Consider the following 25,084-nt stretch of genomic DNA (forward strand, 5'->3'; position numbering starts at 1 on the left):
TTAACAAACAAAATATAGGTACTCGAACTTCTGTCTTAATTGTAAGAGATTTTTTTTTTTTAATAATAGTTTTTAAAAATTTCCGCTTCGTAGAGCCTTTCTTACATGCATACATTAAGACGAGACGCTAACAGGATGTGTTCCTATATAGATATAATGTAATAAAGGATAAACTTCTCCTATCCCAAGTTCCCGCTGCTTTGGCAGACACCTTAATTATACCTCATGGGATATAATCGGGGGATATAATTTTTGTCTCTTGCTTAAGCTAGCCCTGCTGGTGGGATATCTGCTTGGTCAAAACAAATGAAAATAAGACATACGGCCAAGCGAATTAATGTTCCAGTATCTATTATGCCGCGTAGAAACCGATTCATCAAGAGCGCATAACAGTCCACTTCTGGACTAAAGGCCAAATCACCAAGCTGGGCAGACCGGTTGGTGATCGCGATAGATATTAAAAGTTCTATGTTATATTCCTTTAGTCTCCTGAAACGAAACTCGCGGGAAGACTCGGGCTGACAACTGTATTCTGATCCACCGTCAACACATGGCATGGAAAACGAATTTAGGTTATGAATTTTAAAAAACTGCTTTGACTCTTATATGTTAGCCCGCTGCAATTTTAGACTCCACCATCTATTAGCACTAGATGAAATTGCAATCCCGGACGAACTAGTACACCAAAAAGATACAAATTCGGTTTCCATTTTACTGTGACGTCGAAACTCACCAAAACTATTAATGTAATGGAGATGTGAAAACCAGTACCAGAGACTATCACGCGAGCTATATAAAAAAAACGACACGTCTCTTTTATCTTTTTCTAACTCCGAATTCAAAAAATAACTGCGCTCGTTCCCGTTACCATGTGTCCGGGAGGATATTTAAAACTCCGCTTCCCAGAACTTTGTTTACACTGCAGAACATGTTCGGTAAGGCCGAATGTATCCACCTATTTTGTTTGCACCTCAACAAACGTTCACAAACAGTGATATTTCAATACGTTTTCCATTATAAAAAATGTGAAACATGCCAACCTCAAGGTCGGCAGCAGATTGCTTAAGAAAGCTAAGAGTGTGAGAACTCTGTTTAAACAGCAAAACATGTTCGGTAAGGCTGAATGTATCCACCTATTTTGTTTGCACCTGAACAAACGTTCACAAACAGTATGCTTAAGAAAGCTAAGATCGTGAGAACTCTGTTTACACAGCAAAACATGTTCGGTTATGCTGAATGTACTCGTATCTACCTATGTTGTTTTAATCTCAACAAACGGTCACAAACAGTGATATTTTAATACGTTTTCCATTATACGTTGTATTGAAAAAAATGTAAAACATGCCAATCTCAAGGTCGGCAGCAGTATGCTTAAGAAACCTAAGATCGTGAGAACTCTGTGTACATGGCAAAACATGTTCGGTTATGTCGTATGTATCTACACCTATGTCGTTTGCATCTCAACAAACGGTCACAAACAGTGATATTTAATACGTTTTCCATTATACGTTGTATTGAAAAAATGTGAAACATGCCAACCTCAAGGTCGGCAGCAGATTGCTTCAGAAAGCTAAGAGCGAGCGTGAGAACTCTGTTTACACAGCAAAACATGTTCGGTAAGGCCGAATGTATCCACCTACTTTGTTTGCACCTTAACAAACGTTCACAAACAGTGATATTTCAATACGTTTTCCATTATAGGACCTTAGATCGTGAGAACTCTGTTTATACAGCAAAACATGTTCGGTAATGCAGAATGTATCTACCTAAGTTGTTTGCATCTCAACAAACTTTCACACACTGTTTTATTTTAATACGTTTTACATTACACGTTGTATTGAAAAAAATCTATAATTTGCCAACTTCAAGTTCGGCAGCAGATTGTCTCTTAAAACTAAACAGCGACCTAAAATACTAAGTGGCCGCTCCTTGTCTACATCCCATTTTTTTCAATTGTTAGTCTCCCAAATAATGATAAACCGTATAGGATGTTTTTTTTATATTTTCCCGAAATATTTGCGACCACCTTACTAAAAATTTTAGAGGTAACCAAAAATTTTTTCCGTGGGAATATTTTAAGCGGATATTTTGATTATAAAATTTCTATCAAAACCTGTAAAAAAAATGCTTGCAGCTGACATTTCGTTCACAATACGATCAAAATACGCGGCCGAACAAATGCGGGGCCGGGTTTTTTTTCGGTTGCTGACACAATTGCAATCACAGCTTAATCTGTAATTCCTCCAGAAAAGTATTCATGAGAAGGAATTTAAGGATATTATTTTGGCTTTCATATTTATGGATAAGGATCCTTCCTCAATGAGAGTAAATAGCGTCGCAAAGTACGCTATTTTTAATTAAAGTTTTAATTAAAGTTTTAATGAAAGACATGACTACTGAAAATCAACCCAAGCAGATGGAGATATGCAAACGCGGGGTTTTCTTTAGGATTTTATATGAACATATTCTCTAGTACATAATTCTTTACTAAGGTTTAGCTAACGTAAGCCATTTAAGAATATGTTTTGCTTGGTTGCAAAATATTTTTTTTTCCACTTACAAAAACTCTATTAGACTTTATTACAATTTACTGTTAGCCCGCGACTTTGCCCGCGCTTGTTTTGAAAGTATTTTGCTTACGAGTTATCTCATAAAGAATATATTGTTAGCTTTAAAAGTATTTTGGAATGCTAAATCATAAAGAATATATTGTTTTTTTTTTGTTAAAAACTAAACATACTATTTAGGATTGTGGGTTGAAAAAACCGATTTATTTTTTTCATCAGAATCGGTAAGGCCGTTTCGGAGGGCTGTTCCCCCAAACGCTATGACACGAGAATTTTTTAGATTTAAAAAAAATTGCGAAAAATTGTCGAAATTATTGTGATAACCAAAATCCGTTGCGTGGTTAAGGAGGAGTAAGCGAATAAACAGACAAACGGCAGGAAACTGTTTTACATTTGCAATAAAGTATTCCATATAGGTACTAATAAATACCCTGCTAAAGCGCTTTGCTTGCAAAGTATCGGCTGGCGCGTTTGTGGATTTTAGACGTTTTAATAAAATACCTCTCAAACAAATGTAGATGATGTTGTTTGTTTATAATAGCGGTGAGTGAAGCATCGCATCTTGTTCAACCATTCTGATATAAATGAAAAAAATACTGGCTTTTAACCTGCCGGGGCCTTGATAAATTCAGAGAAAGGTTTTTTATTCTTCTACAAGTAAACCCTTTTCTACAATCTCACCTAATAGTTTGTGATGATGCAATCTAAGATGGAAGCAAGTTCCGTAGCGATATAAAGCTTAAACGTTTTCCGCTTTAGTTAATGGGCAGCACTTTGATTAATATCGCCACTGCCTCGCGTCTCGCAATCAAAATGGAAAGAGTTTCTAATCATCCATAATTTTTTTTATTTACTCGAATACTACGTATTAACTCTTTCTCTCGCAGTCATCCTTGAAGAACAGTTAGTTTTCCTGGAATAAGAAGTATCCTCTGTTTAAACCCAAACTACAATCTATAGAATCGAGTTAGAGCAGCAGTTGAGCTAATAAATAATAAGTAAAAAAACAATTACTTTCACATTTATTTTGATATTGTAGCTATTTCATCAATTTATGAAATTCGACGTTAGTAAGTCACATTGTACCCTCATTCTGGGACTCTCCGATGAGATCCTTGACTCGTCATGCTATTCCATTAGTGGTTCATCATCATATTAAACCATTACTGGGCACGGGTATCCTCCCACAATTAGAAGGAGTTAAGGCTGTTTCGAGAAAGAGGTAAACCGCCGAATCCAACTCGGGTGGGCAGCGTTCGGGAAACTGCGTGACATCTTCTCGTCTAAAATCCAGTGTCTTCGAACAGTGCGTGTTGCCAGTGATGTCTTACGGATCAGAGACATGGTCGCTAACTATGGGCCTCATAAGAAGGCTCAGAATCACTCAGCGGGCGATGGAGAGAGCTATGTTAGGAGTATCTCTATGTGATCAAATCAGAAATGAGGAGATCCGTAGAAGAACTAGAGTTACCGACATAGCTCAGCGAGTCGCGAAGCTGAAGTGGCAATGGACGGGGCACATAGCCCGGAGAACTAATGGACGTTGGTCTTAAGGTGCTGGAATGGCGACCCCGCACCAGTAAACGCAGCGTAGGTCGGCCCCCAACGAGGACAGATGACATCAGGCGAGTAGCTGGGAGCCGCTGGAGGCAAGCGGCCCAGGACCGTGCATTGTGGAACTCCCTACAAAAGACCTATGTCCAGCAGTGGACGTCAATTGGTTGAGATGATGATGATGATAATGAAGGCCGTAGTACAATACACTGGCCCATTGTGAATTAGTGGACTCGACACTCCATTGAGAACATTATATAGAAACCTCAGGCATGCGGGTTTCCTGAGGATGTTCGCCGTCACAGTTCGCACAGAACTTATAAAAGTTAGAGGTGCGTGCCGGGATTCCAACTTGGCCCACGAAAGCCATTTTCAGCGGCTTAAAATTTTATTTTCTCGTGTCAGTAATAATAAACAGCCGGGACCGACGACCGAAAATTTTGCGCTTTGAGACACGGGGTTGACATCACCGATTGGCCAACTCCAATCTAAAAATCCAATTAAAACAGCTGGGACCCAATTAATATACCAACCCGCGATTTGAGAACCCCAACCCATTTAATCACTAGACCTTGGGTATGTACAAAATTGGACAGACATCTGTTTTATATCTATGATACCATACTGATGATAAATACAACGTTGCCTGGCTAATGGAACCCGAAAAATACGAAACGTGGATTTCGATGACGATTAAAAATCTTTTATTTACGTGTTTTAAATCGGAAAACTTTACTAAACTTTTTCATAGCACTAACTCTAACACTAACACTCTTTATTTTATATTATTCACACACTTCAGAGCGCAACTTTGCCTGGCGAGATTTCCTTTTTTATCTGGGATAAAAGTTTTTACTTTATGCAGAGACGTAACACGATCCGCGGTTGCTCTTTTGCATTGAAAGACTTACAACTAACAAATACACTGTCACATTATTATTGGTTTCTGTGATGTTTGTTCTATTTTTAGGTAATTAGTAGCTAAGCAGATTAACGAGCAACGTGGACGGAGATTAATTTTGAGCGGGTTGCATAAATTCCCATCGTTGTAATAGTATTCTACAGCGTTTGTTTATATTATGGCATTCGACATACCCTAAGGCGTAGTACTTACAGGCAATACTAAATAATCAGTTCCGGAGTAGTCTTTAAGCAAATTAAGAAGTCGCTTGGGACGTCGCGTTCGTTGGGCATTATAAACAGCACTGCACAGTACATATTTTTTTGAAGTTATACTTCGTTTAGGAAAAATAATGAGAGTAAATTTTTACTTTGCGCCCGCACACCGTCAAAAAAACCGACACCCTGAATTTATCTATAACAAGTAAAAGTAAGTACACCTACGTGCATCTGCGTGAGAACTGACAACTGTATTCACGGTATGTATTTATTATGTGATATTTAAATAAACTTTATTTAACTTGATAATAAAACTTTCAATGTAGTTTTTTCTACATAAAATAAGGCGAAAGATAAAATTATTGAATTTTTTTTATCTTATTACGCCAAAGAAGTATAACTTCTAACGCGTGTTAATTAGCACACACACGTTTTTTTTTATTTAAATTAAATTGTATACTAGAGCAATAAAAAAAATACTATCATGTAACATTAATGATTAATCTAAATACTAATAATATATTTTACGTATAGATAGACGGATATTATGTTAATGCCCGTAAAAATAGCAAGTCGCATTTCAATAGATAAAATGTAGGTATGCTTTGGTTTTATTTCAAATATCGATAGTTAAACAACGTCGCTTTCAGTTTTCTAGTAAGGAGGCATGGAATGTATAGTGCATAAAGTAGTCTTAATGGAATGCTTGAAACTCTCCGTTCACTTTGATATCACCTCAGTTGGTTCGTAATAACATGGTGCGGTTATTTACCTCTCATAATATCACGCTTATATACTGTAAAAAAAAAACACAAAACAGCCAGCTGCTACTTTACTTATTCAGAGAGAACTGGTAAAAAATATAAGAAGCATCCTATCCGGAGTGTAAGCAGAGCGGTACGATGGCGGTATCAATTCGATCAATTTCAGTCGTTTAATGAAGCAGAAAAAAATATTGGGAACAACACTTAATTTGATCTGCTTGTTTACCTTGATTCTCAAGAGAAGGAGCCACTTGGCGAGGCTGTATGCGAACCTTCACTATTGAGCACTTCTTAGCATCAGTTGTAAAGAGAGCGATCATAAATAAGTCTTGGGGTGTGTCGGTGGTGAAGAGAGCATAAGTACAAAATGTAGAAAAATCGGACTCCCTGTCGAATTACATATACTAAAAAAAAAAATAGTTTCAGTAAAACAGACATATTCAGAGAGAACTGCTACTTCTGCTACTTTTTCTTGGTAAAAAATATAGAGAGACACAATATTCGGTAGTGGAAGCTGCAGCCTAATATGCAACGAAAAAGGTTTTCGAGGGTCCACGCTGATTTTACCGATTGGTATGACCAAACCCTAATGCTCACATTAAATTAATTGACTATTGTATTGTGAACGAATTTCCCTTTTGGCAACTATTTGCAAATGAACGACGATTAATTAGCCCATCCGCTAATTTGATCAGTGAATGATTAGCGGTTATTAGGTAGGCAGTTAATATCTGTTTATACACATTTTTCAAATACCTGTCTGCCTGTTCATCTCCGGATTATTCATCAGAATGGCTGAACCAATTAGAGGATTATACAAAGGGTATTATGGGTGGTTCATTCCTGAAATATAGACGTAGGAATTGGTGTGAATTTTTTGTATGAATGCTTGTCAGAAACCAATTTTACTCTCAATTTTGGGGTTTTAAGGGTTTGTTATAGTTCAAAACTGCTAAGCTAAGTGACCGGTTACAAGTGTATAAGTGTGTAAGTGACTATACTCTTCGGACTTCTGTTTTATCTGCCACAACTTAATAATATAGTCTATGGTAGATACTAAAACGCTTTTGGAACTCGACTTGTTTCGGAAGCTAAAAAATAATGAAACGTTTGTATGGGTTATGTTATATTAAAGTGATCTTCTAAGCTTGATAAGAGGCAGTTATTTTGCAATTGCACTTTAATTTATTTCATTCGTGAAGAGATAATAAATCCGCAAATAGAATATAATCCTTTCTCTTCAACAGAAGAGAAAGGATTATATTCTATTTGCGGTAAATGTTTTTGTAAATAAATGTAATTTGTGGTAAATGTTTTTGTGGTAAATGTGTTCTGTTGAACACCCTTCCCATCTCCTCTTAGGGTTCGGAATAAAAATGTGACTGTATTTATACAAGTCATGGACTTCTATAGAGATTATGTACAGTCCATGGAAAGAACAGAGCGGATGTAAAGACAGGCGTACAATACGAAACTATAAGACTCCCCTGTAATAACGGAGTGTTTAAAGCTCATATATAAAATACGATGCAAATTAAAATTCTCCCAATACTTTTTACAAGTAATAAACAACGAAAGATTTAATAACGCATACGCCAACAATTTATAATAGTTATTACGAAGCATATTAAATCCTTGGTAAAATATTCACATTTCAGTACCAAAGCTCGAACTCTTTTATTAAAATGTTGTATTTACCTATTATTTTTACTTAACGACGCTTGGAAATGCAGTGAGCTTTCGGTCACGTGCCACTGAAAAAAAACCTCTATATCTTTCTACGTATAATTTGAATCTATTCCTATAGTTAAACAGCATAATATTATCCGTACTAAAATTATAAATGCGAAAGTCCATTCTTTACGCTCATTTGTCGATACTTTACGCTCTAACTTGATTTTTAGAATAGATACGGAGAGTCCGTTTGTTTTTTTGGGGATAAAAACTTTTGGTAACGGTGGAAAACGGTATTTGTAAAAAATCGTAATAAATAATCTCTTGTAATAATATAGTCGTGCGAGGTACTTCGTAAGTAAGTATCTCAGGTGTACAATTACTTTTATTTACCTACTTGTTTAATTTAAGTTTGTGTTAGTTTTAGTTTTATTGGCTCTCTTTTACAGTTTATTTGGTTTTTTTTTTTTATTTATTTATTTTTATTTAATTTTTTTTCTTAAATTTACTCGGGCGTCGCGGTTGTTTGCTAAGTCTGATACTGGTGCAGACTGAAAATCAGCGCTGAGCATTGTTGCTAATGCACTGCATAAGACTGAGTTTGCGGCCATTTGCCATATTGTTAATATTTATTGATGATTCTTTTAGTTATTAATCTTGTATTAACAACAGTGTATGGCAATAAAGGATTTTTATTATTATTATTACAATAATAAAAAATAGATATTAGAGAAATCCATTAATAATGTATTCTATTCTTACAGCTGTAGCTTCGCAATATATTTATAATAATATAGTCTTTGTGAGACAAAATATTACTCTTTATAAATAAAAAGCTGATATTAACAATCGACTTACCAGAAACTGGCATAAATTAGTGATATCTGCATATCGACTGCGAAAGGTGCAGTACTCCTTTGTGGGGTTGAGAAGGTATACGCTTTTACAACATGATTCCTAAGGTATACACGGTGCATACATTTCAAAAACGTGTAAAAACACATCTAATACAGCGAGGATACTATAAATTTTAAGAATTTCTTAATTACAAGGTAGATTGGAAGCAGCCTGCTTCGCTCTCATCTCCCGCAAGATAGAAAAATGATTGTAAATGATTGATGTTGGAAAAGTGCAACTACTGAGATTCTTGCCGGCTCTTCTCGGTAGAATCTGCTTTCCGAACTGGTGGTGGAGTCACTACAAACAGTCATACTTGACGTTTAAAGTGTTTATAAAGATGGCCTACTTGAAATAAATGCATTTTGAACGTACGAGATATTAAGTCCACTACGAGATCTGACGGAAAACTTTTTTGCTGTAGTTTATCTGTTGATGTTTTAAAAATATTGGAAAAATGTTAAGCACGAAAACATTGCTTGAACAAACTTCTTAAACTAGCCGCTTCGCCAGTCGTGCCGCGCGGTTGTCTCGTGGTCCGTATATTGCGACACAGTCCGTATATAGGAATTTTGTATAATTTGATTCTAATCCTATAGTAACCGTATGCCGTGTGATGACGGCATATCAGAATACAGTTCTCACCATCCCTCTGGTCCCGCGGGGGTCGTACGAGGCGACTAAGGCAGTACTACCTACTCTGTGCAACTACTACCTACCATCTACTACGACCACCAATCCATCTTCCCAGCGTGGTGATTAACTCCTTTGGGAGTCGACTTAAATTCAGTGGATAGGCTTCGATGATGAATCCTGTAGTCAAACAACTTATTATAATACTAGCTTCTGCCCGCGACTTCGTCTGCATGGACCTCAGAATTGTTTCTAAAGCTTCGTTCGTTAACCATTTGTATTTACCACGAGATAATCATTTGAGAGATCGATATAGAAAGTACATGTCCTTTTCCATAGCGAAGGTGATATTTTTTACAAATTTCAAAGCTGCCTACTCGCATCTTAGCTTGTTAACAATTTTCAATTTGCCCTCGGCAACTACTTAAAGAATCGGGGTAAAAGGTAGCCGATGTTCTTTTCCATGTCAAAGGCTGCATGCGTGCCAAATTTAATACAAATGCGTTCAGCCGGTTTTGCGTGATTGTCTAACAAACATCCACAATTTCATTTATAATAGTATTATTACAATGCTGAAAGTAACTTAAGGTTGAGCAGTTTCGACGTGAAGGCGTTGGTGTTAATTGATTTTGTACATACCGCATACCCACTAAGTTATTAGTGAATAACCGAAAAGTACTCGTACATACACTATTGATTGATAGTGGAAATATCCACCTATATTAAAGTTCGATGACTTACGTCGATTACGTAAAGTATAGTAGTGTCGTTATGAAACAGAAGGCTGACCTGAAGGTCCATTATATAAATAAAAGGTCGCTGGTTATGAAATAAGGAAACTATAGAAGATTTTTTTTTATTATTTATCCAAACAAGACTTTGGACCAAAATCTCACTTGAAAAAAAGTGCTAGACAGATAGGGGTATGGCAGTTATATGCCACACCCCTGTTAGTTTTCCACGCGACTGCGTACCGGAACGTAGCGTAGCGTCCCTTGGTTGCACGTCTTTGTCGGTAGGGTGGTAACTAGCCATGTCCTAAGAGCCTCCCAAAAGGTCGGGACAGAGAAAATTCAGAAATTATAAGTTACCATCAATTGTTCTAAGTCTTGATTCCTCACCCCTATAAGAGAATTAACAATATAAAAAATCTAAAACAGTAAATATTGTCGAGGTTTGTCGTTAAAAGAGATTTTTAAAGGCAGCCTAAGCGTAAGAAGCTTGTAGACAACGGTGCTCCAACAACAAGTAAAATAAACTTACATAATCAAATATCGGTAATCAAAATTGTAGTAAAATATGGCAATATAGGAATGCCATATTTTACTACAATTTTGTAAAGCGCATGTATATAATTAAAATTTTGATTGTTATGACTTAATATGTAGCAGATATTTTACTAAATTGATGTTATTTAATTTATTGAATATATTTCAAGAAGTAATTAAAATTACTTATAGTCGATTTATAACGAAATTTCATGACATTGTGTCGGTGGGTGCTTTGGTATAAATACGGGTGCGATAGAGATATACTTCAGTCTTGTTGAGAGACATAGACGGCGCAGTGATACCTCCCTCCTGGTGTCTTAGTCGCGGTTACCACTACAATAAATATACATACGAAATTTTTCTATAACTTGTCTTATATAGTTAACAAATGTCACATAGGTAACATTTTTGTGCTAACTATGTTTTCAAATAAATTAGAATCTCCAATAAACAAAAACAAATTATCATTATCATTATTAATAACGCATCAATGTAACCACCCACTCTCGCTTTAAAAATAAGTGGGGTTTCGCCCGTAGTCCACCACGCTGGCCAACTGCGGATTGGTGGAGGCCTGTCGGTTTCCTCACGGTATTTTCCTTCTTTTTTTTATATTAATAGCGGGCAAACGAGCAAGTGGGTCACCTGATGGTAAGTGATCACCGCCGCCCATAAACATCTGCAGTACAGCGAAGCCACCGATGCGTTGCCGGCTTTTAAGCAATTTGTTTATCCGACCCTTGAATAACCCTAGATTGTATTTTTGAGGAAGCACATCAGATGGGAGATTGTTCCATAATTTGAAAATGCGCGGTAGAAATGATCTGGTATTTCGAACAGTAGAAGAACTTTAACTTGGAAGTGATATTTGAATTGTGTAAATTGTAAAATGCACCATTCCGATAAGTTATACGGGGATAAAACTTTGTTCTCCTGAAAGTGAGGCCGAAGCCCTACCTGCTTCTTTTTAGGATTGCCCGTTTTTCCGCACTTAAGATTACGTTACGATTCGCTTGGTGTACGTCGAACTTCCCCGTTTTTGTTGCAGCCTAACTCGTTGAGGGCCTAGCTGGCCGCCCAGGTTGCCAAGGACTTCCAGAAAGGTGCCTGGGGATTCAAGGCAGACCTGGCTGTGTTTTGCCCGTGCACTCTATCATGTGCTTCGGTGGTTGACACGATGTCGGTCGCACTAGGAAACGTTTCCGTTTAATGGGACGTGCCCTGTTATTAGGCCCACCACCTACCCGAGTTGGCCTTTCTCTAACCGGAGTAGTTTGCTAGCTAGGCGTTAATCTACCTTACTTGGCCATCACCACTTCTAATTTTTGTTCGTATTTTTAAAACGTACACTATAAAGAACTGATATTATTGCTTGTAATACAATTAACGAAAAATGGATCAGATTTGGTAGTTATTTATATACGAGTGGCGTTGATTTCATAATGAAGAGAATCAGAATATTAAAATATTTTCAAGCCGCATTCGTCCGTCAATTATCGTTCGGAAATATTACAAGAATGATGGTTGAAATGATTAAATGCACACGCTTAATTAGCATGATGCACAGATTAAATTTCAGCGCTCCGACAAGCGTACTTAATACCCATAAACATCGTTGCATAAATACTTAGCGTGAGTATTGTTACAATGAGAATGTATGAGTGATTGAAACAGAGAATTTAAACATCGAACATTACTAAATATAATACCTAATTAAATGTAATTACTGTGCGATGAACTGGAATCCGGTTATGTTTTGTGAATTGTGTATCTAGATAATTGAATCAGAAGCTTATTATAATTACGTGAACAAGCTCTCATTGCAATTATATAGTAGCGCCGGCAAAACGTCCCTGACGTCCGTCGGTTAGTCATATGTAACAATAATAAAGACATGACAGAGTCTTAGCGCAAATAGTTTCGAACAACATCTTTAGAAGCTTTAGGTTTGTAAAGACGGCGGTAGCCCTCGAAAAGGTTCGTACCGTGAGGAGGTTCCTCACTCTGGAACGCTGATCACCAGTTGCTTGGGTACTTATAAATTTATATAAAAATATGGATTTTTTTATATAAATTTTCAATTGTGTTTTTATATATTTACTAGTGGTCCCGGCGAACTTCGTGCCGCGAATAATTTTTTTTAAACATTTTCCAGTGGACCAAATTGTGAATCTAAACAGTCCTCGAATCCCCTTGAACTCACACAAAAAATTTCATCAAAATCAGTCCAGCCGTCTAGGAGGAGTTCAGTGACATACACAAGAAATATATATATATAAAGATAAGTAGAAGTGTTTATAATTTAAAATTATGAAAGATAACAAATGACATAACATTGCATATAATAAAATATATTGTTTCCTTATGTATTTAACAAAACATTTATTACAATATTATATCGAGTCCTGGCACGCATAATGTGTTCGAAACCTGGCACGCGTTATGTGTTTTAAAGCAATTAAATATAACATGCTTTAACGGTGGAGGAAAATATCGTGAGCAAACTTGCATGCCTACGAGTACTCCGTAATCTCTGATCCGTTCTCAAAAGCGTGTGAACTCCACCAATCCGTACTTAGGCAGCGTGGTGGACTACGCCCTAATCTAAACCCATCTCGAAGCAGAAGGAAAAATTCACAGATAACTTTTACCAACACCCGATAAGTTTTACATTGAAACCAAAGTAACATCGATATTTCCAATATCAGTTGAATCGGTTTTCAAACGGATTACAAATTTTGAACCGGAAAAACCGATATTTGAAATATATGAAAGGTAAATAAAAGCCTTTAATAAAGTTATGAAACAAATAAAAATTTGTGTTTAAATAAGCTTTTATTTGTTTATTTGTTTGTGCACTGGATGGATCCGCACAATAGAAACTAAAAATGAAAGGTACATACGGAAATGAATGCCTAGAGGCATTTCTATCAGTTCCGATGAACTATTTATCTAACTCTATAGGTACTAGCGGTAAATACGGTGATAGCCTAGTTGTTAGGACTTCCGCTTCTGTTTAGGGTGAGCCGAACTCAAGTCCCGGCCAGCACCTCTAACTTCTCTTAATTATTTGCGTTTTAAGTAATTAAATATCTCTTGCTTTAACGGTGAAGGAAACCTGCATGCCTGACAGTTCTCCATAATGTTTTTAAAGGCTTGCTAAGTCCACCAATCGGCACTTGGCCAACTAGGAGTTTAGAACCTACTTAGTACATAGGCCTTAACCAGCGTGAACAGGGTTTTTGACCAGGGTATGCATAAAGAAGGAAGATTGCATAAAATTTAAAGATCTTTCCCCTGTATGAGTTATACAAAATTTTTTGTGTATGCGTTGTTTTTGTGCATGTTTGAAGTGCACGCCACTAGCCTTAACCCTACTCAAGACTGCGGAAAGAGTGCCCCGTAGTGGGACGGTAACGGGTTGATATGATGATAAGTTGTTAAGCAAATCATCTGTATGTTTCTTTCGTTTTTTTTTTTTGATTAAACGTGCTAAGAAACATGTGGAACTACTAAACCTTTTAAAAATCTTTATCGCATTTGCCAAATTCTGCTAAAGCTGTTATAGGCTCTAGGAACTCGAGCAATAAGATAAAAGTCATAAAGAACGTATAGAAAAAACGAAGTAACAACGCGGTACATCACGCGGCGCGGTGGATCGGGGTGGGTCTTTTGTAATCTGTAAGTGGAACTGTAAGATCTATTGCAACTCAAAAATTTACCCGTTCGGTAGAATGATAATGATTATTATGAAAAAACAAATTAATATAATATGTGACATGTTTTGCATCATTATCAGCCCACTGTAGAGTATGAGTTTCCTCTCAGAATGACTTTTGTTTAATCATAGGAAAAAGCCCAAAAACTGTTGAAGTGCTTAGACTTCACATACCTATGCCAACATTAGGGAGAACTGGCATTGCTAAAACGAACATAATTTAGAATATTAACTATTCTAAATTAGGTTCGATCAGCAGGAAAATTGCATGAAACGGCGACCTATACGATTTATATATCAATTTTAGGGTAGGCAGTGCTTTTGTGCAACTATGAAGTGCACGCCAATGGTTGCGATCTTGGGATCGAACTCGTTCTTCCCAAAACGGAGGTCGAATACCTAAACACAAGACTAACATTGCTGCTAGTATTCCATTCAGTCGCGTGCATAGAGGGTATGCACATTGTATGCAGATGATATAAAATGGAGACAATCTCCAGTACGAGTTATAAAAAAATTAAGGATAGGCATTGTCAGAGTAATAAAAAGCCTACGTACAGGAGATTTACTTCATTTTATATCATTTGCATGCCCTGTGCATACCCTCAGTGCATACCCTCAATGCACGCCACTGATTCCAATCTCAATATTACTTTACAGAAAATATGTGTTGAATGGAGCTGGAAAACCTTTGGTACACCCACGGATAGTACTGCAGTGAGAGATTCTGACGACTTTATATTAAAAGCTCCCAGGTTCAAAGGAGCTTTACCAACCACCAATTAGGGAAGAAACTTCCTTTGTACCTGATATATCTTAACAAGTGGGTATTATATTCACGAGGTAAATGTTATTATTCAAGTTCCATTGCGAAAGAAGAACATCTTCCCGGCTTAACTATGTGTAGGAGTTTTAATGTTTTCTCTCCTTTAGAAACATGTTATTGTACGCCGCGCGACGAGGGGATTTAAATTTATTTTGATGAATGTTTTTTGGGTTTTATCTTCAGTTGCGCAGCAACGTATTATTTGACTAATAATTGATGGATTTTGCGTATGTCTGACCTGATGATATGTCGAAAGCCATCAATAAACAGAGCAATACTTCGTAGGCAATGCAAGAAAGACGTGCTACAAAGTTTTTTTTTCGGTTTTTGTGTAGCTGATTAACCCTAATGATTTTAACAGCGTAACGCGGGCTTGTTGGCGTGCCGCGGAATGGGGCTCTGCCAGGAAGGGTTTGAACCCAGGGCTCAAAGAAGCGATGGGATCGTCGGCCAGAGGGCGCCTCATGTTAGGCCGAACCGAGGTTCAGGCGACGATTAGAGTGAAAGGGTTACGGACGGTGATTAGTCCGCACGCTTCCGAGAACGTCGTGCGAGCCCACGTCCGGATGACGTCAGAAGTCGGGGAACCTACAAAGAGCTGTGTCCATCACCTGAGGCGTAAGTGTTAAGTCTGATGTGCCTATAATTACACAGACTCTTCACACTGGAACGTAATGACGCAATGCTGCTTGTTTTGGTTTTTTATCCTTGATGATTAAATGGAGGGAATATTGCAACAGATCAGTATGCAATCTTGCATAGATTAAATTAAAAATATTAAAAAATTAAGACCCTGCTTTCTGAGTCCAAGGCCGTGGGTTCGATTCCCACAACTGGACAATATTTGTGTGATAAACATGAATGTTTTTCAGTGTCTGGGTGTTTAACTATCTATATATATAAAAGAGGAAGTGTGTGGGTATGTTCCGTATAGGCTCCGAAACGGCTGGACCGATTTCAATGAAACATTCAGGGAATCTCCGGATTGACCTGGCGAATAATCCTGTAAAGTTTGATGACGATCGGAGCACTCCTATTTTTAAACTGTCAAACTGTCAAATACAGCTTTTTATTTACTATGATGATATTCTATTGTTGGGTGTAGATAAAGATCTTCACCCGCTCGAGAAGAGAATAGAAGAGAATGAATACGGGAGAGATATAAATGATTTAATTTATGAGACTTAAATTAAAAATGTAATGATGTAAGTTTATTGTTTAAATAAAATAAAGCAAAACCTAGCCCGGCGAAGCGGGCTGGGTACGCTAGTATATTATAAGTATTTATGTATATTATTTATCAGTTTTCTTAGTACCCATAAAACAAGCCACGTTTACTTTGGGACTAGATGGCGATGTGTGTATTGTCGTAGTATATTTATTTATTTATTTATTAGTAATAATTAAGTAATTTTGACATGAAATAATTGTACACATATATTTATTAATCATCAAGTAAATTATTCAGTTTTATATGGTTTCCCGACCTAAAATGAAATGAAATGATTTTATTAGTTGCGGCTTAACTTTTTAATTTAGTTTTCAATTTCCACAACATTCAATCATTTATAGACGTAATTATTGAGTACCCGTATAAAAATTCTATATTGCAATGAAAGCTTTTGAAATGAACATTGAATTGAATGCGCCTAGTTTCATTTGGACTCTAAGGCGATTAGGCACCCGTGGGCGGAGCCAATACAAAATCGTTTAATGGGTGATCCGTGCCATATTTTTGTCATAGCAGTTTCTAATGGTCGCATATTGTGACGGTAGACCAGAATAGAGTTGTCAACACCACTTCTCTTCCCGCGGGTGTCATACAAGGCGACTAAGGGCACAGAGTTAAGAACATACAGAATCATTCAGCCATTATTGTATGCAGTGTGTCCAAGAACAATGAAAACACCCCGCGTACGTCTTACTTTACACCCGCGAAATGCTGGTAGCTCACAGGTTTTGAAGTTATACTTCTTTTGGCGCGTTAGGGAAAATGATGAGAGTAAATTTTTGCGATGAGCGCGCGCGCACACCGTCACAAAAGATCGACACCCTGAAGTTAGCTGTAAGGTTTGACAGTGTACACTTTCAATTGTCTAACATTACGGGCTCATTCCGGTGATTTAATTGATCAAAAATTGTAATGATGAGTGAAACTTTGTTCCCGATAGTCCCGACTTTGTCCATTTTTTTTTTTTTATATTTAAATAAATTTATTTAACTAGACAATGCGTTATAGTAAAACTTTCAATGTATTAAATACCTTTTTTCTATTGTTAGTGGTGTTTTTTCTGCAAACGTAGAATCAGGTGAATGATAAAAAAAATTGAAAAGATTTTTATCTTGCTACGCCAAAGAAGTATAAGTTCCAACCTTTTTTCCTCATTTTCCCATTTTATGGTAAACATATAGAACTTTAGAGGTAAAATTATTACTCTCAAATTCTAAATGGTATGAAGTGACTAACCGTTTGTTCGAGAAACCACTCTAATGTGGAGTGGTTCTTGATGCTGCAATATTAGACGTGTACACGGTTTCTGTATGGGGATATAACGAAGAAAGCAAAGCAGCGTTTTGTGGACTACTGCTACCGCCAACTGCGATCTCGAGCCCGTCTGCATGGCATGATAATTATGCTTAAAAAAGCGGAATGTGATATAGATGTCAAAAATTTTCTTTACTTATTTAATATAAAAAAAAAATTTTTGATTGTGCGATTCTGCCCATACGTAATTGCAGTTCTTCCCAGGGTCTGGGGTTCAGCCATTCAGCCTTTTTTCATCAGGATGTGCTTTAAAGGTTCATCTTCTGCACCGCACCTCAGATGCGTAACTAAAGTTGACAAAATGGGCGACTACGTAGGGCGGGGGGCGTGGTTTGACACAATTATGAACTTCACAATTATGAACACAGCAAACAAAAATAAGAATATAAAAAAGAAAATCACATTTTGTCGGCATACAACATATGTAATATGTATATTTTAATTAGTAATGTGTATAATTTAATTAGATGTGCTTTGGTGGTTATAACTAACAAAAATCTATTTACTTTGCTACAGGAAAAAATATGAAATCAAATTATATATATTATATAACGATTATATATTTTTTGCTCTTTACTTAGTATTTGAAAATTAATTTTTGCTCTTTTGCACGTTCGCACGTAAATATTTTATCACATTAATACGACTGAACAAACATAATTAACGTAAATCTGTCAAATTTGTACAGAGTTTACGCTTACGTGGATGTGACGTAACTTTACATGAAATCTTACACGAAATAAACATCCTTCTTTTTTTTATTTTACACTAACAAATAACAATGAAGGTTCATATACTGTTTCTGTCGAATTTTTCATCGAATGTTGAATTTCGCATTGGAATCCTTTAATTAGTGATCATTTAATTGAGGAATTCGCAAAAACAAACAGAGAAAACTCTTTGCTAATTAGTTCGCAACCCTACCTTTACAAGCTTTATTATTTCCTCAATCGGTTTTTTTTCGGTTCGGTTTAAATCTTATTTTTGAGGATTTTTTTTTATTTCCTCTACAAATTAGACAGAGTAGTTATATTTAACCCATTGCTTAGCGGTACGTTTTTATCGGAAGGGTGGTAACTAGCCACAGCGGAAGCCTTCAGAGAAAGAGAAGACCAGACCAGAGAAAATTCTGAACTTCAGAGAAAGAGAAGACAAACCAGTGCCAAATTGCCTCTGCCGGGAATCGAACCCGGCACCTCCCACATAAATCAAAGCGTTGACCGCTGCGCCAAGGCGGTCGTCAAAACAACTGCATGTCAGCTTTATCAAGCCCTGATACACAAACATTGAATTACAATTATAAATAAATAATTTAAACAATACACACCTAGATTGTCCGAGAACTTTCCACCAGCAAATTATGCACATCATCTGTGACATCACACGTGTCATAGATATGATACATTTCTTGGGTGCTTCATATACATTATACAGATAATAAGTGGATGAAGATCCTTTATTGTATGATTTTGTCGCTTGCGCAGAGAATATACATTTTCACACCACTCAGCCCTATAACATTGCCTAGTATTGATAGGTCTAGGCTTATCGGGTAATTGCTGGAGTCCTCTAACGTATGATGGCGTCTCTGTCACTCAGTAGAGTCCGTGAAACGCGAACCATAGAGTAGGTATAGATTGTAAAAAAAATCTAATGTAGCCGTAACGTAAGACATTACTTTAACCCCTTGTTGAACAATTTACTATTGTGCCACGCACCGTTCGCTGCAGGACGCAAAACAAAATATTAAAACCAAGCGAAACATTCGTTGTGCATGCAGTAGTAGTAGATTTGCTGGCTCGCAAAACAAAGTAATAAAACTAGCGAAACATTCGTTGTGCGCGCAGTAGGTAGTACCAGATTTGCTCGCTCGCAAAACAAAGTAATAATACCGAGCGAAACATTCGTTGTGCGCGCAGAGATACCAGATTTGCTCGCTCAAAATCGTGGAGCCGTTTTCGCATCATCAATGCCTCAACTGTAGAAGTTTCAAAGTCGAAAATCCTGTTCTTCTGATTTTTATGTTCTGCCAAAGCCCTAGCTGAGGAATTGGAGGCAAATTTGAGCTTTGTAAATAATAAAAATGGGATTCATTTTACTCTGATGCTAAAGTAATTAAACAACTCCTTGCTTGCGAGCGGGCAAAACTTGTACTAAGGGTACAGACATTTCATTTTTCTTTGGAGCGCGAGTGATTGACGCCGAAGCCCGAACCAGACATCGTAAGATTAGTTTACTTATCAATACATTCGTCAATTTTGTCTCATTTTTTGTTTAGACGTTATACTTCGACTGAAAAATGTCAAATGAAAGACAGTTATGACCACAGAGTGAAGTAATCTAAATTAGAGTTTTTTTTTTATTCAACGACTATTCCTGATGGCAACTGATGATGTATCTAATATGGTAGTGGGCTTAACGGCTAGGCAGTAAGGCAGTTATGTTAAACCTTTACCTCTAATTACTTATCGGCACGTGTTTATCTCTAGGGTGGTAACTATCCAGACCATTTAACGTACTGTTTTGATTTCTTCCAAGCCTGGATTTCTTTGAGCCAAACGTTTTCATTTGATACCCGTCTTGGTTGATTGAGTTTTTACTACACGCTCCCATACTGAAACAGTCACACACACACATATACATACTCACACCCACAAACAAACACGCACGCACTAACGCTGGCACGCACAAACGAACGCTCGCACGAAAACACACCCCCGCGGTTTTGGTGTCGGGTGCTATAAATACATAAATGATAAGTGTTTTTTTGCGGTTGCCTCGTATCGATACGATATGACACGACGTAAAACGTTAATAATTTATTAATATCACATCGTCACTATTCTTCCAGCACATGACACCTGGGAATCGAGCTTTGCTTTGCTTCAGTATATTTTTGATACCCCGGCGCAATAATTACGTGAAATAAAGTTTTAGGGTCTGTATATGTGTGTGTGTATGTGTATGTGTATGTGTGTGTGCGTTGTTTGTGTTTGCGTGTGAGTGTGTTGTTTTGTTTGTGTGTGTGAGTGTGTGTGTGTGTATGTGTTAGTGTGTGTGGCTGTGTGTGTGTGTGTATGTGTTAGTGTGCGTGTGTGTGTGTCAGTCTGACTTTGGCATCGTATTTTCCGAGCAGGTGTACTGAGTTTGAGTTTGATTTTTTGACTATACGCTATGATAAATTACAAAACCTTATCTGAATAGTTTTATCCAAATCGTTGGAGCCCTAGAAGTGGTGATAGCGCAGTGGGTAGGAGCTCGATTTAACTTTCGGGGCCCGAGTTCGAATCCCAGCGTGCACCTCTAAATTTTCTAAGTTATGTGTGTTTTTAGTAATTAAAAATATCAATTGCTTTGACGGTGAAGGTAACATCGTGAGGAAACCTGCATGCCTGAGAGTTCTACGACCAGAACCCGGGCCAGCGTCGTGATCTTAAACATGTGATGATGATGATGATGATGAATTTATATGCAGACAAAGTTGCAAGTAACTACTTGTGTTAGGTAAAAGAACCTATTTGACTTTTAAATAAAACTTTTGTAAGAACCTACTAGAATGGATCATCATCGTAGATACAACAATATAGTATTTGTAAGGGAAAATATTGCTCTTAACTTAAACGGAAAGTTGATATAAACAACGGAAATGGATATAAGTTACATCTGCATATCCTCTGCGAAGTCAATTTTGTGGGATGGAGTAGGTATATGCTTTTGTAATATGATTACTAAGGCAGTTTTGAACTTACCAATGCATAAGTTTAAACAATGTTTTAAAACAAATAAATTAAATCGTGATTACTATGCGATTTATGTCCACCAATCCGCACTGGGCCAGCGTGGTGGACTAGCCCTTGCCCTGTAGTGGGCCGGTAATGGGTTGATACTATAATGATGATGATACGATTTATGAATTTCCTAATGACAAGGATGCTTGGAATATGGCCTCTCCGATGTCATCTCTCACAAGATAGAAAAGTTCTAAAGACTGTAAATTTAAAAATTGCAAACTGTTTTTCGTTGGATCTTCTTGGAACCGTTCGTTGGTAGTCACTACGAACAGACGAACTTGTTGTTTCAAAAGTGCTCATTACCTAGGCCCTATTTGAAATAAATGAATTTTGAATCACCATCATCCTAATGTCCCATCGTTGGGCACAAGCCTACCCTCTTATAAAGAGCGTTCTGCTCCAATGCAAGAGTGAGAGTTACGTACAAAGCCCGCCAACCCACACCGGAGTATAGTGGTGTGTCTAAGATTTTTGTACACCTCTCTTAGCTATGCTAAGGAACATGTTCTTAATGATGATAATTGGGTAGTTTATAACATCTTCACCTTCAGCCTGTTCATAACCAATTGCTGTGTACAGGCCAGGAATTAAGGGCTCAGACCCCCTACGCCGTTTAAAGGCGGGTTGGCGGGTTCTAAAGCTTATTACCATTATGGGTATGTGTGATAAATATAACTAGGAGCGACGACGCGGTTTAACGCGCTCTCCGTGGCACGCGGGAGTACGAAACTTATTTCTTAAGTTCGAGATGAATCTACTCAGAATTCCTCTTAGCAAAATAATATCGACGACAGTAATTTTAAGTAGATATTGCCAATAACTAGCAGACCCGGCCACGCGTTGCTGTGGTTTTCTTATATTCCGTTCAATTATTAGGCCTAGGATATTAAATAATTTTGCAATTATGAATTGAGATATAAACTTTCCTATCTCTTAAGTAGGAACAAAGCATACATTATAAAAAAAGGTTCAAGTCGATTCTGTATTTTCAAGAATTCTTCGCGGACAATTATCGTGACACTGGAATTATATATATATATAATAGATGGAATTTAATATAATAGACAATTTATTTGGAGAGGTGATAGCCTAGTGCGGACGGCTTCGGAGTTATGTGCGTTCTTTATTTGTTTGAGCAATAACAATATGATTTGCTTTGAAGGAGAAGGAAAACCTCGCGAGGATACCTGCATGCCTGAGAGTTCTCTTTAATGATCTCAAAGACTTGCGGAGTCTACCGATTACTTGGCCAGCGTGGTTTGACCACCTCCCTGAAGCAGTGATGATTGCTGTGTGGTCCCAGGTTCGATTCCCAGCAGGGGAAATTTAGGAATTTATAATTTCTCTGGTGAGAATATTCCATGGCTAGTTACCCCCTACAGACAAAGACTTGCCGCTAAGCGATTTAGTGTTCCGGTGCGATGTCGCGTAGAAACCGAATAAGGGAATGACTGCCATACTCCCTAACAGGTTAGCCCGCTATCATCTTAGACTGCATCATCACTTACTACCAGGTGAGATTGCAGTCAACGGCTAATTTGTAGAGAAATAAAAAAGTGGTGAACTTAGGCCTACACCCTGCTCATTCTGACCCTGTCGTGTTGCGGTAATGTGTTGATATGATAAATAGATTTAATAATAAAAATCTCTTTGCAAACGAATCTTTGAAAGATATACAGACCACGAGAGATTTTATTTTTGACAAAGACCGGTTAAGAACTTTAGCTTACTTTATAAAGCATTAAAAATAAAGTATTTCCTCGGATTGTATTTAATTTAATGTGTACTTGGTTTTTTTTTCAACTAAGCGGGAAAACTCCTCGACTTCTTAAAACAACCTAAGTTTCCCTGTAACTTTTGGACATCAAATTACATTAAGAAGACTTTAAAAACTTATAGTCCCTGAAAAATTCCTTTTCAATCTCTTCTTTCAAACAATTGCTACCTACATATTTCTAAAAGAACAGAATTAGAAATTAAACAAAAATTCTATCAAGAGAGAGTCGCTCTTATATCCCGGAGGGTTCACTACGATAAATATTATTTTACATTTCAAATTTTATTTTGTACTAGCTTTTGCCCGCGGCTAACGTTAAGTTATTTTTTTTAATTCGTAATATTTAACTAGAACCGGTTAAAATAAAGTCTGGCTGGTAATGGAAAAATATGAACGGAAATTACTTAAAATATCAGAAACTTTCATGTAAATTTTCATCCCCTATTTTCATCGCCTTTACCTATAATTAAAGTTTCATGGATGCAACTTGTTAACTTGCGATGCAATTTTAAACAAACTTTCATCCCCCATTTCACCCTCTTGGGTATCAAGTATTTTTATGTTATTATATAATTAAGTCGCGGAACCCTAAAAACAGGTCCCGACGGGATTAATTTCCTACTGAACCCCAAAAACTACAAAACTGGACGAGACTGGCTTAAATTTTCTGTGTAGGTAAGTGGATGAACCTTAATAATTCATAACAATCAGGTACGGCCAAGCACACAGCTTTTAAAATCTCATTGGATTAGCCGGTTCGCAAAGCTCGGAGACCACTAAAAATATTTCGCAACGACAATCGCTCGCACGTCGGTTTATTTATAAACGCGGCAAAACTTATTTATAGCCTGGAACAAAAGTTTTGGTAAGTTTACTTACAGTGTGTGAGCGTCGTCCGGCGATTTCGGGACTGCCTGAAGGTCTTGATGCAGGCACCTCACGGAATTCCGGACGCACTGGCATTTCGACGGGCAGCTTTGCGCGAACGCGAGCGCGAAGTTTAGGATGACAAGGAACTTTAAAAAGTTCCTCATTTTCGAGATCGCCTCGCGGTACTGGCGACTGCGAGCCACGGAAGCCGCGATGCGAGTGATCGCGAGTCGCGACTGGTGCCAGGACTGCCTCACTCCGCGCCGCGCCGCCTACCTTGCGCCGCACACGATGACGCCACGCCGCCTTGTAACACAACGCACCATGCACTCCTGGTACTTTGGTACTTTGCAAATATCCCCCCCCCCCCCCCCCTATTAAATTAAAAGGTTACGCACAAAGCGCAATGTCTCTACAAAAGAGATCGCATCCAGGAGAGTGGGTCCCTACCTATCTATTATAATAATAAATTATGATACCAAAAAAATGACTAGTCACTTTGCTTAGCTTTTTTTCAAGTTACTTAGCTCCGTTTTTTTAATTAATACTGTTGTAGCACCGTAGACTTTGTAGAGCTTAACTTGTAAAAAGTGTCACTATGCGAATAACTCATTTTCATTAGTGAAGTGGTATGATCTCGTTTGGTACATATTAACTAATTTATTGATACCAGCCTTTCAATGGTTTTGTTGGCCTCCCTTTCGGGGGCGGGGGAGTTTGATATCCGGCACGCATCTTTAACTTTTCGGAGCTATGTGCGTTTTATGCTATCAGTGATGGCAAATATGACCTTATACCATCAGGAGGAAACCTGCTTGCCAGGAGGTTCTCCATGAAACTCTCAAATGAGAACGCTCAAAGTTTAGTTTAGTGAGTTTCACTTCCGCATCCCTATTGGGAGTACACAGTTCGATTCGCAACACGCGCCTAAAATTTTTCAGGAGTTATTTGCTTTCTAAAAAATTTTAATAACACTTGCTATACTGGAATTCTACATACCGAATGGTTCCTCATAATAAGGTTTGTAAAGTCGGCCAATATTTACTTAGCAGCATAAACTCTTCTCATTATGGGAGAA

At 37.5% G+C, this 25,084-nt stretch overlaps 1 protein-coding gene across 1 annotated transcript in view; it reads right to left on the reverse strand.

Annotated features, from left to right (window-relative positions):
* LOC120636035 (peroxidasin-like) overlaps nucleotides 1-24,212 on the reverse strand; it is a 124,296-nt gene extending 100,084 nt beyond the window's left edge. The window contains exon 1 of the mRNA XM_039907281.1: nucleotides 24,016-24,212. Coding sequence (XP_039763215.1) covers nucleotides 24,016-24,170 — 155 coding nt within the window. The 5' untranslated portion in view covers nucleotides 24,171-24,212. The remainder of the gene's footprint in view (nucleotides 1-24,015) is intronic.
* Between the last annotated feature and the right edge of the window lie 872 nt (nucleotides 24,213-25,084).

This window comes from Pararge aegeria, chromosome Z, assembly GCF_905163445.1.
Source record: "Pararge aegeria chromosome Z, ilParAegt1.1, whole genome shotgun sequence".
NCBI lineage: Eukaryota > Metazoa > Arthropoda > Insecta > Lepidoptera > Nymphalidae > Pararge > Pararge aegeria.